The sequence below is a fragment of the Drosophila grimshawi genome, unplaced genomic scaffold (assembly GCF_018153295.1).
Source record: "Drosophila grimshawi isolate 15287-2541.00 unplaced genomic scaffold, ASM1815329v1 contig_311, whole genome shotgun sequence".
Taxonomy (NCBI): domain Eukaryota; kingdom Metazoa; phylum Arthropoda; class Insecta; order Diptera; family Drosophilidae; genus Drosophila; species Drosophila grimshawi.
Window position 1 is genome coordinate 2025510 of NW_025063098.1, and position 16806 is coordinate 2042315.

Below are 16806 nucleotides of genomic sequence, written 5' to 3' on the forward strand. Positions count from 1 at the left end.
TGTCTTCAGTTTGTTGTTTTTTTCTGCTGCTCGTAGCAGTTGGCAGGCTGCTGGACACTTAATAAAAAACTGTCAAATGCCAGGGATATTCGCCGCCTATCTACCTAAATGGCCAAGCCAAAAACACAACAATCTATGTGTGTGTGTGTGTATCCTGTGTGCTGTCAGGCAGCATCCTGCGAGCAAATTTTCAACGGAAGCGCAAATTAGCCGTGCTGCGTCCGTTGCGAGGTGCGCGTTTTGTTTATGGCACTTGGAACTGCACTTTTTATGACTGAGATCCTTAAAAAAAAACTGAAAACAAAGGCAGCGACAGTTCAGCTCAAGGAGTGTGGCCTTCAAGGAGCGCAGAACCTTGACTATTTTGCCATTAAAAAGTTAATTATCAATCATAAAAATGCTGTTGCTCATATGTTTTTTAATGCTTGCTGACTAAAAAGCGTCGAGTGCATAAAAAACCAGGGAGAGGGACTCGCTCAAGGATAACTATAGCATTATGCTGTATAGTCGTAGTTGCAGTTGCACAGTTGTGTCCGTTTGCAGTTCGTGCCGCATGCAATTTACGACAGTTTTCCCGCCGAAATAGCGCGGCATGAACAACATTTCTCATTCGCCTTGGCGTTTTCGGCACGAAATTCTTGTCATGATTCGATCGCCTCGAAGAGGACACAAACACGATGTGACCAGCAACAACAATAACAACAACAACAACAACTGCAGCTGAGGCAGCAGCAAGAAGCAGAAGAAGACGAACAAGCAACGTTCACATGTTGCACTTTGGGGGTCAACAAAGTTCAGGTTCAGTTTCACAGACCCAGAATCGTGGTTCAGATAAATACAACAAAAAAAAAATAAAAATCGAAATAAAAAATAGCAGCGTTGAAAGAAACTTGGAATCAACGATGAGAGAATTGTCAACTTGTTGCACATCACCATGCAACCAACTGATCGAAGCAGCAAACCAATTAAATTCAAACAGAAAATGTGACCATTATTGTTTATAGAACTTTCACAAACCTAAAATAATAGCATGAAAAAAATCTACTGTTTTCTTAATTGAAAATTAAAAATAATTCGAATTAAGTTTAGGAATTTATGTAAGATATATTAAAGATATTAAGCCTTAGGTCAGACTTGTCGATTTGATTTAAAAAAATCTTTAAATATGTTTATATACAAAGTTCTGATTGAAAAAATACATATATTTTGATATTTTTAAATATAAATATTATTAATTTTGATGTCTTTTATTTATAATTATATTGATATTATTATAGTTATTTATTGTAGTTATTATTATAATTGTTATTTATGATTATTAGATTGATATTGACATTATTATTATTATTATTGATATTGATTGATATTTAATTATTCAAATAAACTATAATTAAAGATATTCAAAAGGAACCAAACAATATCATTATTTAGATTTTTTAGACTCACAAAAATGTTTAATCTATAGATTAAGTACTTATCAAGTAGCTTAGCTAAACCATTTTTAAATATCGGCCCATCAGACCTGAACTATCCACATTATCCACTATCTGAAGACTGCCTGCGATTCTGTCTGCAATAAATCAGCCAAAAGTGACAGAAAATTTGATAAAAAAAAAAAAAAAAAAAAACAACGCTGATAAAATGAAGAAAAAAAAGGAAGGCACAAAAAAAGAATTGGAGGGCAGCGAGGCAGTTTGGGGGGAAAAACATATAACAAACTCGTACAACATTTTAATAAAGACTCGTAAATTTACAAGAGACGACGGCAAAAGAGACAAAACAACGAAGAATAAGAAGAAGACGCAGAAGACGGAGAAGAAGAAGAACGACAAAAGCGACTTGCGACTTGGAAAAAGATGAGCGCTAAAAATAAATAAAACTATTAATCAGTGGAATGTTGCAGGCGAAGACGGGGCAAAGATTTTCCCTTTGGCTGCGGGAAAATGAACAGCGCCAGCGTTTGTGGCCATAAACAATTTTTAAAACAACTCTTTTTGCCAACTTTTGTGCGAAGATGTTGCTGAAGAAGAAAATAAAACACGAGAACGCTTTGCCAATTGTGGCGCGGTTTTTCGACTGCTGCCAAGAAAAGCCAAGAGGAAAAGTGCAGCAACAACAACAAAAACAACAAAAACAGAGAAGAGACACCAGCAACAGGAAAACAGTCGAACAAAAACAAAGAAGAGAGCATAAGAATGCGACACTGTTTGTATATGTGTATTTGTGTCTCTGTTTGTGTGCCTGCTTGAGTTTGAGTGAAAAAGGGGGCGGTCTTGGCCGACGGCATAAGAAATGCCACTTGCGAATATTGTGTGCCAACGATAAACACTTCACTTCGGCCATTAAAATCAGCCAGAGAGACAGAGAGCCAGAAAGAGAGAGAGAGAGAAAGAGAGTGAACGCTCACAAGCGCAAACACAAAGATACGCACACAGATACACACACACACACACAGGCGCGTAGGGCCGCATTTGCAGAGAGAGCGAATGAGTGCCCAAACAGCCAAAAATGAACATGAGTGAGTGAGTGTGAGTGAAAGAGTGAGCGAACGAACGAGCGAGCGAGCGAGCGAACGCAAGACAACAACAGCCCAAATGAATAATAGCATTGCCGCAAGACAAATAACCCAGCCTTTTCTTCATATGCGCTCGCTCGCTCTCGCGCACGCTGAGCGCATAGGCGGACGAGCATGTGCGCGCGCCTGCTTTGACTTATGGCAAATAAATCAGGCAGACATTGTATGCGACTGTGTTTGTGTATGCGCGCGTGTGTGTGTGTGTGGAGGGGAAATAATATTTCAGACTCGACTCGACTCGAGTCGACTGAGTGACAAAAATGTTGAGAGCTCTTCACACGTACTGTTTCTTTTTTTTTTATTATTGCTTTATTTTTATTTGTTATTATTGTTGCTCGCTTATGTTTATTTAATTATGAATTGTTTACGATATTCATGTTTATCACTTACAATATTTGTCTCACGGTGCGCGTTGCGGCGATTTACGAGCGACAATCACTCAATTCTCTGTGCACATAAAACAATTTGAGTTTGTTTTGAAGTGGCGATAAATGCGAATAAAATAAAATTAAGCACGTCTTTCGCTTGCAAAATTTATGTGCGAATGTTTTCTTTTCGAGCGTACAAACACTTAAAATAACAACAATAAAAACTGTTGCTCGCATTTTAAATACAATTCGATATATGCAATAAATTTAATTTGCAACACACGCGACGCTTGCTGCTGCAACTGCTGCTGCTGCTGCTGCTTCTTCTTCGTCTGGTTCTGCTTTATCTACTTCGTTTGCGGCATTGCTTTTTGCGCATGTTCCGTAAATAAACAGCAATGAAAATTACTCAACTGCAAGTCGAATGTTTTATAGCCGCAGGGCTGCAAAATTTATCGCACTTGCCGCGCTTTCTTATGCGCCGCCATAAATTCCAAACGAACGACAGAGAGAGGGAGAGAGAGAGAGAGACAGAGAGAGAGAGAGAGAAAAGCTTGGAGTGAGTGTAAATGTTCGACACTCAATTTATTTATAGATTTGCCCTGCTTGCAGCAAATAACTAACTAAAACTTACTTCACTTGACACTTAATGAGTGCGCTCAAAATCAATAAAATATATTGCACAGTCACCGTGCGACACGTTGCGCTGCGACACAGCTCGTCGAGCGCTCATCGATTTATTTATGTGCTCTGCGCCGCGTCGCAAACTGAAAGAGCTCAGAATCTGACTCTGTCTCAAACTCGGAGTCTGTCCGTTGAAGAGAGCGCAACTTGAGCTTGAGCGCTTTTACTTTTTTTTTTGCATAAGCTGCTGCTGCTGGCGGTCAATAAAGCACTCACTTATTGCTCCGCTTCATCATCATCTGCAGCAGCAGCAGCAGCAGTCGTCGCTGGAAGAGCAGCGCAGAGCACTCGATTGTTAAATGGGTCAATTCCATTGGGAATTGCATGGGCCGCAGGCGTGTTTAGCCGTCGGTATTATATAATAACGCCTGCCTTAAACACGAATTTAAAATTCACTTAAAGTTTCCATTTTCATTTTTTATATATTTTTTTTTCGGTTTTTGTTAGCATTGTCATTTAAATTACAGTCAACACCTCATCAAAACGAATGTTTTTCCACCAGGCTCGAACGCATGCAACGCATATTAATGATGTGTGTGTGTGTGTGTAAGAGGATGTTGTGCCTATGTATGGGTGGGTGCCAGCAATTTATGTTCGACTTAGTTTGATGTGCATCCCAAAGTTATCACTTTGCAAATGACAGATTCAATGATCCCGCAAAGCTTGCGCTCATTTTTAAAGCTTTGCCTTTCAACATGGACCCTTCGCAGTTGCCGCTAATGCCCAACAGATGGCAGCAGTACATGGCAGCTTGACTCATTCATTTGTCGCTCTTCTCTGCGTCTAACTCTTCTGGCGATTGTTGTTGTTGTGCTTGCCAAGCCTTTTCAGTTATTTTTGGGCGCTACACAACACACGCAAATCGTCATGCGTGTGTGTGTGGAATGGATACAAAATGTAAAAGCTTTTTTTGTGTTGGAGGGGGGGGGGGGGCACAGCATGAACCGGAGCTCAATTTCGAACAGTAAACGCACAATTTGAGCTTTGAGAAGTTTATGAGTTCGCCAAGGTGAAACAAACGAGTGCAAAACGTGAACCATTCACAATGAGTGAATTATCAAGCGCAACTTGTCGATAAAATAATCATCGCTGATCACTGTCTTTTAATTAAATAAATATTATATTTATATTTACTATTGATATATATTATTTTCTCTTTTTTATTTATCTAACTATTATATTTCTGTTTATATATATTATTATTATTATTATTATGTGTGACTTTTGCAAGTAAAAATATTTTTATTTTAGCTCATTGTCTTGACCTCTACAATGTCGACAGCTGTCACATTTTAATTGAAATGGCGATAAGCACTGCTGATTTATGCCTGAAATGTTATTTCCCCAACAACAATATGGGCAAGGGTCCGTAGGGAATTCAGCAGTCTGCAAAGCGGTTCCAATCCACACAAAATGCGCTAGATAAAAAATAAATAAACAGCACTCAACAGAAATATTTGGCGCACCTATTTTGCAGATATGTTTATGAAATCGTATAAAAAACCTACACTTAAATTTATTATTTATTATTATTATTTTTTACTCGCAAGGCCATTGGAAAATGTCATTCTTATATTCAACTCATTAATTTCTGCGAGTGTACAACTTGGTGGGTGTAACTGTTGTCTGACTGTGAGTATCTAACTGCTAATGTGTGTGCGAGTCGTTTAGTGTGCGTGAGTATCTGTGTGTGTGTGTGTGTGTGTGTGTGTGTGTGTCTGTATGTGTGCAGCTGAAGGCACAATGATAAATGTGGTAAGCAAAAACGAGCAGAAAAAAAATAAATTGGGTGAATAAATAGCCCAGATTCCGTTGAGCAAGCAGAAAAAAAGGAAAAATAAAAAAACAGAATGAGAGTGAGAACGAGAGAAAATGAGAAGAGAGTGAAGGAGAGTAAATATGGGAAGATTGCAGGGGGAGGGGGGACGGGTCTAGAGGAAAGCAAAGCAAGTGGAAACAGAAACAAACAAAACTTTGCCTTTGCCGTTTGGCCGACTGCGAAAGGACAAACTGCTAAAGCACAAAGCAAACAACAGAACGAAGAAGAAAACGAGAAGAAGTAGAAGAAGTAGTAGCAAAGGAATAGGGCGAATAACAACAAACAGTACGCAAAATGCCATTTATCAATGGCAAAGGAATTCGGAATTCAGTGCGGAAAGCTACAAAATGATTTCGAACCAAAAATCGAAAGAGAAGTTCCCAAAGCAGAGCGAGACAAGCAGAGAGAGAGAGCGAGATGGAAGACTAAGAGTGGAAATCGTATTAGGAAAGTGGGTCTGTTAATTTCTAATGGGTTTTCGAGTTACGAATAGTTTGACGATATGCCCGCAATTCCCAAACGTTTATTATCCCGTACAGCAGTTGAATACTTATAGGGTTGTAAGCACCCCTAGAAAGAGATGGAGCTATGCAGTTGATTTTTTACGGAGAACATCCCCCATGGAACAACATCAAATGGGGTGCAATCGTGTGTGGAACTAATAGTAAGATTAGCGTAACTATTTTCTTGATAAATACCAATACAGGAGTTATAAATGATGTTTGCTCCATTTAAATGTTTTGTAGTTGTTCCTAGATTTCTATAGATGCAGATGTAGAAACCCATAGAAATATATTCGATATTCTGGGATTTCTTGCTTTAAATGTTGAACCATTTTACATGTTAATAAACCCAGATTTATTATATATTTTCCTTCATTTATTTATTTTTTACTTTGATTTTAAATTTTGAAATTAATTTCTCCCTTTAATTTTATTTTATTTAACTCGTTAATTTAACCTAAAGTTTTGAGTCGTAAACCGATTAAACAAATTTAAATAAATAAATAATAATAAATAAATATAATCTTTTCTAAATATCTCAGCAGGGATATTTAGAAAGCAAAATAAATCCTTTTAACTCTTCGTTTTATTATTTTCAAGCTAGACATTTTATATATTAAGAAATATATACACAAATTTATTTACCATATAAATATTATTAGATTCCTTTGCATTTCCCATTATTTACCTACAATTCGTTGACCGATTTTTAAGCCACACACACATCCAAGTAAACACAAAACACACACACACACACACACACACACACCCTTCACAAGGGCCACACGCAATCAAAATATAAAAAGAGATATCTGAGTAAAGCCAGCGACATAAATAAAAAATTTTTATGTCCATATTGTGTGTGTGTGTGTGTGTGTGAGTGTGTGTGGGTGTTGTGTTTGCTGGAGGATATGCGGAACAAGGATAACATGACTGATTATGTAAGCAAATGCCAGCCACGAACAAAGCACAGCAACATTTGCTACCCCCTCCCCCCACCACCCTCTTACACACACATACACTCACACACCACACCCCCTTCTTGCCTTCAGGCCGTGTTTTTCTGCTTGGCCTGCCCTTTTTTTTTGGCAGTTTGCCGCAGCAGGTTGATTTCCACGATGTCATGTGTACACACACAGATACGCACACACACACACACACACACACACACACACACACACACACATCTATATATAACCACACTCGAATTGTTGTGCGTGTTTTTGAGAAAGTGGCACAATTTTTATTTTACGAACGCCTAATGTAATAAAGCCCGCCCTGAGAAAGCCAAAGGCTGGCTGAAAATGTATTGCCTGCGTTTAGCATTTTGGGCGATAAAAGGACGACCAGCAGCCAGCAGGACTCACACACTTACACACACACACACACAGGAACAGGAGCGCCAGCAGCTCCCGTAACAAATCTGAGGTTGCCAACCTTGGCGCAATTTCCTTCAGAGAGCGGCCGGTTTTGGGTGGGGGAATGTGGGGGGAGTTGGGAAGCCATGTGTGCTGTGGGCGTACAGCGGCAGGGACAGTGGCAGGGGGAGGGATAGGTTGGTCGGGCGGTGTTGCTGCGAATGTGTTGCCGGGAGCGGGGTCAGCGGGCATAAATCAAACCGAAAATTACACGCATTCATCTGCTGAGCTGGCAAGAAAGAAAAATATCTGCCACATTGCCTCTGCTGCAGCCAGGGGCGGGGGCGGTGGCAGCGGCGGTGGCGGCCGTAGGTTTGTTGCGGCTGCTCAACTGTTTTGGGGGTTAGTACGCAGCAAACGGCAAATGGCGGAAAATATGGGTAACTGTGCAAAATTTAATGGCGTACAAAAATCAATAAAAGGACGCCGTTAACGGCGGCTTCTTCAAAAAACCGCCCAACGCACAGGTAGACAACGTTTTTTTTCGCTCTCTTTGTTATCATTAGAGATACACATACACACACACACATATATATATATATATGTATATATATATATATAAGTATAAATGTGAATGTATTTTGTATAATTTTGTTAATGCTAAATGGTTGCTGGCTTAAGCGATTCATTCATTCATTGAAATTCAAAGCCGTTTATCAAACTGCCAAAGTTCAATAACAAGCTAAAGTTGTCAAAAATTATAAATACATAAAACAAAATATATTTAAAATTTCTAACATTTTGCAGAGTCGAATATTGAATGTACTCTATATTATAGTTAGTGTTAAGGAAGCAAACTTTTTGTAGAACAAAATATATATCTTTCAAGTCCTTGACCCAAATTGAATTTATGATTTGATAAAGGCTCACCAAGAGCTGAAAATGTCTCGTAGATTTTTATAAACATCTCTTAAAAATTTGGTTTATTTTGAGCTCATTAGTGGATGTGCCTCAGTTTTATCGGTATGCAAATCTGCTGAGGAAGTCATCTGTTTTGTAGAGCAAAATAAATAATTTAAGTTCTTGGCATACATTTAATTTTCGGTTTGATTAAGATACGAGCTGAAGTCTCAACAAGAGGTGAAAAATGTGTAGTAGATTATAAATATCTCTACTGAAACTCATGCTTATTGAGAGCTCATTCCTTATTACTTTTAATTTTCGGGAAGAGAGCTCAATGCTTAAGAAGAGTTTTCAAATGCAGCGTTGAGCTCAAAACTCTCCCCTGAAAATAATGCTTATTCTAAGCTCAGTAATGCATGTGCCTCAACTTTGTAGGGGTCTTGTTTCTTATAGCTTGCAATATAAAAATTATAAAATATGTGCTTAATAGCGATTAGTGACTAAGCAAATATGAAAAGACAATAATTAAAGATGCAAATTTCAAAAAATAAATGTGTACAGACAAATAAGTAGCTGACCAAAAATTGTCGAGTTGCTAACAGCATCTGCGAAGAATGAATACTCTAACACCATTTCCCAATATACACTGGACAAAATTCACCTTCACGAGACGGCGATATCTGAGTAATTCACACATGCTTAAGTGAAATATGTGTGTGGTTGCAATGTGAGCTCGTTTAGATTGTCTTTTAGGGAAGTACTTGCCACTTAGAGCGTCCACAATAAACTGGCCGCCAATTAACTAATTTGCAAAAGCTTCTCCGAGGGGCAATTAAATGGATGCGGACTATGACATGTGTGTGTGCTAGATACAGAAGTGCACAGTCACACACAGATACACACACTCACACACACACACACACACACACACACACTCACACACACACACAATGACAGCATGATTGTCGACAATTGAATGAGACATGCAGCCAGTTGTTGTTCCACCTGCAAATGTTAAATGTCAAGCGAACTGATAATTTTGTAAATTGCTTTCGTAACAAACAAGGAAAAGCAAATTTTACCGGAAATGTGATAAGTTTCCTAATGGAACCTTAGCCATGTAGTCCAAACGAAACTTTTTAATTGTAGAACAACTTTTTATGCCACAAAAATTACCTAAAACAAAAAAAAACCCAGAAAGAAAACATTGAACAATTTGGCACACGTTCATTAGATTTTCCACTTCAAAGCTATGGCCAGGAACAGAGATGTGGACTGGGAGGGGTACGGGTAGGGGGACGGGGGAACGGGGTGTAACTGAGCGCCTCAACAATTGCTTTGTTTCATGTTTTTTCTTTCGTGTCTTTTTGTTTTTGGTTTTGTTTTGCTTTTGCCGCAAAGTGGCGCCAAAGTTTATCAACAATTCAACAAATTTAGATAGTTTATGGCACATTATTATGCCTCTTATTGTGAATTGCTGCCCCTGCCCCTGCCCCTGCCACTCTACCGACGGGTCGACGATACGAGACATTTGCTCCACGCAGCTCTTCCTCGTCCAGCTTTATAAATAGCATCATTGTTATAATTACGAATACAACTTACAGTTGCCAAACGAGTGTCTGTCTATGTGTGTGTGTGTGTGTGTGTGTGTGTGTGTGAACATATGGCCACGAGACCTCAAATAATTCGATCACGTGATAATATACCAATACATTGATTATATCTGGGAGATTATAAATACCACTGGCAGATTGTCATGTTGATTTTAAGGTTTGCTTAATTTTCAATTTTTCCATAGACTTCCACTGTAAGCAAGTTTAAGGCGTTATTAACTGACTTAATTGGTATATAGCTAATTAATTAAAATTATACACCGATTGTATGTAAAACAGCAAAATATATACGGGTAAATTTAAATACTTCACTTTCTATGTGTTTCATAGACTTGAGAATGGATAATATCTTCTATTAAATTGCTGTATGTTATAATTATGTGTGTATAGATTACAACTGGTCTGATTATATATATCATTGTTTATACATACATATATATATATTATGCATAAGATAAAAGAAAACCACTTTAGAGTCGTCTAAATTAGTTAAATGCCTTTTTGAAATTTTTGTTTACTTATGCAAGTGTTTACTACAATTAAATCTGATGTTGATTTTGCGATTATGTATTTTGTACTAATAGATTATTATTGATATAAAACACATATTTATGTACATAGTTATGGTATTCTTGTATTATTGTATTATTGTAGAAAAGCGCATGCAATTAACGTATTTTATATACAATATCTTAGCTTACATATCTGAAACGGTTTGTCTGCTCAAGTGAATGTAAATCGTAACATTATCCAGACAGACAATCATTTTAATCAATTTACTTTCATTATATTAGCCTCCCTTCAAGCCACAATCTTCACGCTCAGCCAATCTTTCAATTGAAACCGCACTTATATACAGATATACAGATATATATATACAGATATATATGTATAGCAGTGTGCAAGTATATTTCTATGGGCTCTTTATTAATTTTCTAATGGATTTTACGTTTCTGCATTTGAAGATTTCAACAATTCAGATAAATATTTATGCGCCTCATCTCGTTTGCGGGGTTGCAGATACAGATACAGCTACAGATACAGATACAGATACATATCCAGTGCCAAAGATACACATGAATGCGGATGCTGACTTGAGTTGACTGTTTTGTCTGTCTGTCGGCGACAGTCTTTGAGTGTATTTTGGGTCCCTTTTTTATAGACACACTCGCACACACACTCGCACACACTCGCACACACCAGACACCACATGAGAATTGATTACGATTGGCAAGTGGCATTTAGTGAGCAAAGTTTGTTTATGTTTTTCTTGCGAGCATCTCAGTAATGTGTGTGTGGGTAATTTATGCGTTTGTATAAATTGCCAATAAACAAACTACATTTAGACAAGCGCAAAACTGCAAAGGTTGCATATTCCAAGGGTGGCCAATCCCAGAAATAAAAAAATAAAAAACTAAAAATATAAATAAAGCATCCGCCTGACACTGACATAAAAACACTTTTGGCCTGGTTAACACAACTAAAAGCAACAATTAACAATTTGAACTCGAGTGTTGTTATCTCAATTGCGCTTAATTGGATACTGGCTGGCCTGGCTTATATATATACTATACATATGAGTGCTGTGGTTTACATGCGAGTGGTGGTTGGGTGGGTTTTGGGTGGTGCAATGGCAGCTGCGTGCCTTTGAGCGTTTACTGTAAAGTGCAGCATGCTGAAAAATTGCTAACAAAATGATACGCTTTGTAAATTGTGGTCGGGTTCTATCCAATTTTCTCACTCGCTTTTCTTTGCGTGCCAAATGATACTTTTCCAAAGTACGAGAAAATTCGCCCGCTTTGTGGGCGGCTTTAATTGTTCGGCAAAGAAAACCTTTTGAGCAATCGTCTGCAAATGTGGATGTGTGTGTAATGTGTGTGTGTGTGTGTGTTTGTGTACTGGTTGACAAACTGAATAATTGCCAATTATTTGGCAAGTTTTATGAGCTGATAATTTCACATATTATATTGTTGGATTCATATCGCAAACACCTTTGCAGTAAATTCTCGCTTCCCTTCTGGCTCTCTCTGTGTGTCTTGGGGCATGCACATGCTAAACTTTATTTACAGTGTATATATATATACATATATATACATACATATGCACATATTGAGATAGATATACGTAAGTATTGAAAATGGGCAAATGCACACAACATTTACAATTTATTGGTAATTGAGTATATTTTGGGTTTACCTCTTGGGGGACTGTGGGACGCGCTCCTTTGACTGACACACTGGACACACCAAATGAAGAGGATGCAATATGCGGCAATAAACAACAATAACAACAACAACAACAACGGCAACAATAACAACAAAATTCAAAACCAAAAACTTAAATCGAAGAAGCATTTTTGATGGGTTCAAGAAATATGGATCGGGGTTTCACAGGTTACAAGTGTTTCAGATCTTATTATTATCTTCTCTTTTTGGTGGATAACTGCTTAGAGTTTCGATTCAATTTGGGATTTGGATATTTGGGACACTCTAGAAAAGAAAATTCAAATATTTCTGAGCGTCATACCATGGAGAGCAACTTATAAGTAATTTTAAAAATAAAAATAATATTGCTTATAATTGTGAAAAAAAAAAAACAATTAAAAAGAACAAAATTAAAACATTTATCGACAAAAATCAAAAGAAAATATATTCGTAAAGGATAAGCTTAACAAAATAATATTGAGGAAAATGCACTTACCTAGCCAGTCTGGTAGAAGTGATCCCGCAAGAGATTCTGAGTATCTCTTACCTGAAAAACAAAAGAGAAACCAATTAAATGAGAGTGTCCAAAATTAAATAAATGCCTCAAAGTTTCTGTGTGTTAGTATTAAAGTAACTAAATATTTAAATAATAGCCAAAACATGTTAATTGTTATTAAAGTATAAGATAATATTTCTGATGCGAATTTAAATCATAATTTAGATAATGTTAAAATTAGATTAACACAGAAATTAAAACAGTTAATTATGTTTTTTGATTGTATTTAAATATAATGAAAATATTTGTTTATTTATTTTCTTTAAAGAAAAATAATAGCCGTAATTTACAGAAAAATCATAAATTGTATATTAAATTAAGTTACATTTTATATTAAAATTATGCACAAAATAAATAATTGTTTTATTTAAAATGTGTTATGGTTCTTCGAATTTATGATGATGACATGAATTGTTGATTGAAAATTTCCACAAATGTTATTGAAGAAATAAAAATGATAAATTCGTGTTGCGACACTGTCAAGGCTCCCTTTAAATTTAAAATATTCACCTGGTTAGCTATTAATATCCACCCCCTTTGGTGGGGTGGAGCACTATAAAAAGCAGATGACTGCCAAAAGTGCGGTAACTTTTTCATAAATTTGGCAAACTTGGCGGCATCCTCTAGTTCCTCTATATGCATGTAAATAACCCGGGTAAATCATAATTTTAAGCTTAGCACACGCACACACACACTCTGCACATTGCCTCGTCCCTAATGCTAATCTAATAACTTTAGCCGTCTACAATTTATTTGTCTTAACAGCAGCGAACGAAATTATGCGCACAGCACGCCGTAGTACACGGTACAGTTTCAGCCGTAATCCGTAATCCGTAATCCAGGTGCTGCCAAGGAGCTGGCAGTAAGACATTCAAGCGCGTCAGGTGCGCGCATTAAAGGAACGCCCTCACTTCCTCCTTCCCTCCCTCCTCCCCTATCCCATATACCCTACTAGATTTCGCCCAAAGTTTTAAATAATCGAAAACGACTCGACGCACTTGGCGAAAAGTTGAAACATGCCAAATTTGCATAAATAACAACTAAATGCAACTTGACGCTACGCAAAATGGCGCCAAATGATGAATTGCCAACGGAGTTGGGGCAGTTGGGGCAGCACCATCAACCGAGGACTAAATAAAGGTTGCCACTTGCGGGTTGGGAGCAAACTCAAGTGTGGGTGGCACTTGAGCAGCCTCCCAGCCTCCTAGGCAAACTTGTAGATAGATACTTGAGTTTGGCATAATTTGCAAGCTGCTCTGAGATAAGTTGTTAAGCAGTAGCGTTTGCTTGCAAATTGTTATTGTTTGTACTATATTATAGTTTTACTAAATTATAGTTAGTTGGGGATTAAGCCACATTGTTAAAGTCTACAAATCATCAGCTGTTGAGCAGGGGCTCCCTACTCAGTCCGCAAACTAACTGACAGAATAAAATTATCTCAATTATTTTTCATAAATTTATTCGTTGCAATTTCTATGGATCATATGAGACTAGCAAATACCCTGAATTCTGCCAATTAAATAGTCTGCTCAAGAATATATATATATCTTAAGGGGAGCGATATGCTTCCTCCTGCCTCTAATAACATTCTGTGCAACTTTATCCTTCATCCATTTTTTAATGGACGAACTGCATAAAAATAAAATTAAGCTTAAATAAAAAAATTGTATGCACATTAAAAAAAAAAAATGTGCAACAATAATCGAAATATTTTGCCCCATCCACGGTGCATTTTGATTTTTGATTTAAAATGTATTTTTTATTGACTCTCAAATGGCGCATCCCCGCCACGAATTGGCAGCGGTCGACAGCAACCCCTCAGCTCCATCAAAGCTGGCGTTAAAAATGGGCGTTACATGTGCAGTTATTTGTGTCTTTGTTGCTGTTGTTGTTGTTGCATTTGGTATTTTTTATGCACGTCTGCGCTTTTGTATGCAAATAAATCAGCAGCGCCGCGTCACATGTCGCATTTTAGCGTTAGCCTGGGGGGTGGTGGGCGTAACTGGAGGCTGGGCTGGATGTGTTGGCTGCTTTGGCTGCTTTGGCTGTGTTGGCTGCTTTTGGCTGCAGTGCGCAAAAACATATCTCACACTATTTGTCACACTAGATACTTTTATTTTAAAATAAATTGCAAACTCTTTGGCGAGTTTGTTTGTTGTTCAACTGCATTTCCATATTCGGTGCGCATACCAGGCCATATTTTATAATGTAAATCCTCGCTTGACAAACGAGCTGTACTTGTGTGTCTGTATGTGTATGTGTGTGTGTGTGTGTGTGTGTGTGTGTATGTGTGTGTGTTCGTGTGTGTGTGTAAACTGCACACACAATTTTCACATTTGACTAAATTTATCGCAGAGCGTTCGGGATTTGCGCCAATGAAACAACAGCCAATAAATAAATTAAATTAATGGCAGTGTGTGTTGTCATTTTTTTATTTTGTTTTTTTCATCTACACCCCTCTCACACCCCCGTTGAGGCACAAGCCCCGCAACTGTGACATCTGCCCAGTCAAGGGTTAAATGCCGGATACTTTGATGGCTTATAAAATTAGCTAAATGTACGCTTCTCTTGCCATTAGGCTATTAGCTAACAATTGTCATTCGCCATACCCCATTCCCCTTCCATACACACTTGCCACATGCCACCGGCCAAGCAGCGCTCATGTGTTTGTGTGCTGCCAAGCGTGAGAGAGCAAAGTCCCTTTGCTGGATTTATTATTTTTACAAGATAAATGCAACATTTTACATTGGAATTTACGGGCGTGTGGCGAAAAAAGCAGCAACAACAACAACAATAACAGTAGCAGCAACAACGACAAAGTCAAATGTCGCCGCACAGTGGTTGAAAAGCTTGGCAAACTTATTAAATTTGTTGAACAAGTATTTATCATTTTTTCCTCAGAAGAAATAAACTTGACTCAATATTCGATTTAGTTAAATATATCTTGTTACTTTTATAATAATAGATATTTAGAGCAAATACAATACTTAGAAATTATATGTAATGAATGAGGAATTTGTAGAGAAGAAAAGTAAATCGTTTTTTTATTCAGTTTTTGGTTTTTACATACAATAAATGTAGCAAGAAGCTGTCATATTATGCAAGGCCAGATAAAAATCAATTGGTTTTGCACCACTGTGTGGCTAGAATAAATTTCACGCCGCTACCATTTGGCCATTTTCGATAAAGCACATTTAAACAAATGAAAATCCTTTAAACAAGGATAACAGAGAGAGAGAGAGAGAGAGAGAGCGGCCAGCCGGTGCGTCCAGCCAGTAGCAGCAGTTGCAGCAGCATGAGGGTCATGGCAGGCAGCAAGAGGTGAGAACGGGGCGGCACAGAGACCTGCCACATGTAACCCCACAAATTTCAACTCGTTGCTGCTGCCCTCCCATGGACTCACTTGAGTGTGTAATTGTGTATTTATTTGCGTTATTTGACAAAATATCAACAAGCACAATCAATCCTCAGCAGTTACAGGACTCGCCAGTCGCCAGTCGCCAGTCGACATTCGCCCATCGGGCGCCGGCAGTCGGGAGTCGGGAGTCATCCCCTTTCCGCCCCACTCTCTCTCCTTGGCGCTGGGCACTCCAATGGAAATTGCGAATGCTGCCATATGTCTGCCATTGTAGCTGGCAGAGAAATCCATTTAAATTAAAGCTGAGCTGCATTCGAAAAGACATAAACATCGACTAGTGAGTGTGAGCGGGTTGAGTAGAGGGCTAAAGGCAGCAGTTGTGTATTGCTGTGTGTTTGTGTGTGTGTGTGTGTTTGCTGGTTGCTTTTACTAACTTTCAATTTGAGCTGAATTCAAATTTAGACCCGGCTACAATCCAGGCCAAAGGCAATAAACTCTACGACGTTTTTTTTTTTATTGTATTTTCCAAATTATTTTTTTGGTTGCTGCTGAACTTTGACTCAATTCTCGCACAAATTTAGAGACTGCAGAGAGACTGCAGGGCCGGATTCGCAATTGTATCTTATGCAAATTTACGTGAATTAAACAAAATCTTTGCAAAACAGAAAAATAAGTTTTCGGTATTTATTGTGTATGCAAAACTTGTGTATCGAATTTAACTTATTAAGCGGCTTCTGCTGCAGTCCCAAACAGTCTTCTCCGAGCTAGCAAGTAGCCCAGTTGCAAAATAATGCATGATAATAGCATGCTAAACTCATTGATTGTTTCTTTAATATTTATTTAAATAAAAATGGAGTACACTTTT

At 37.9% G+C, this 16806-nt stretch overlaps 1 protein-coding gene across 5 annotated transcripts in view; it reads right to left on the minus strand.

The window, feature by feature from the left end:
* Positions 1-16806, minus strand: part of LOC6563482 (homeotic protein ultrabithorax) — a 92102-nt gene that overhangs the window by 50689 nt on the left and 24607 nt on the right. For 4 of the 5 annotated variants that reach the window (XM_032737072.2, XM_032737073.2, XM_043214889.1 and 1 more), the window contains one exon: positions 12524-12574. The exons of the other annotated variant lie outside the window; for it this stretch is intronic. In XM_032737072.2, coding sequence (XP_032592963.1) covers positions 12524-12574 — 51 coding nt within the window. The remainder of the gene's footprint in view (positions 1-12523; positions 12575-16806) is intronic. 5 annotated transcript variants of the gene reach the window in all.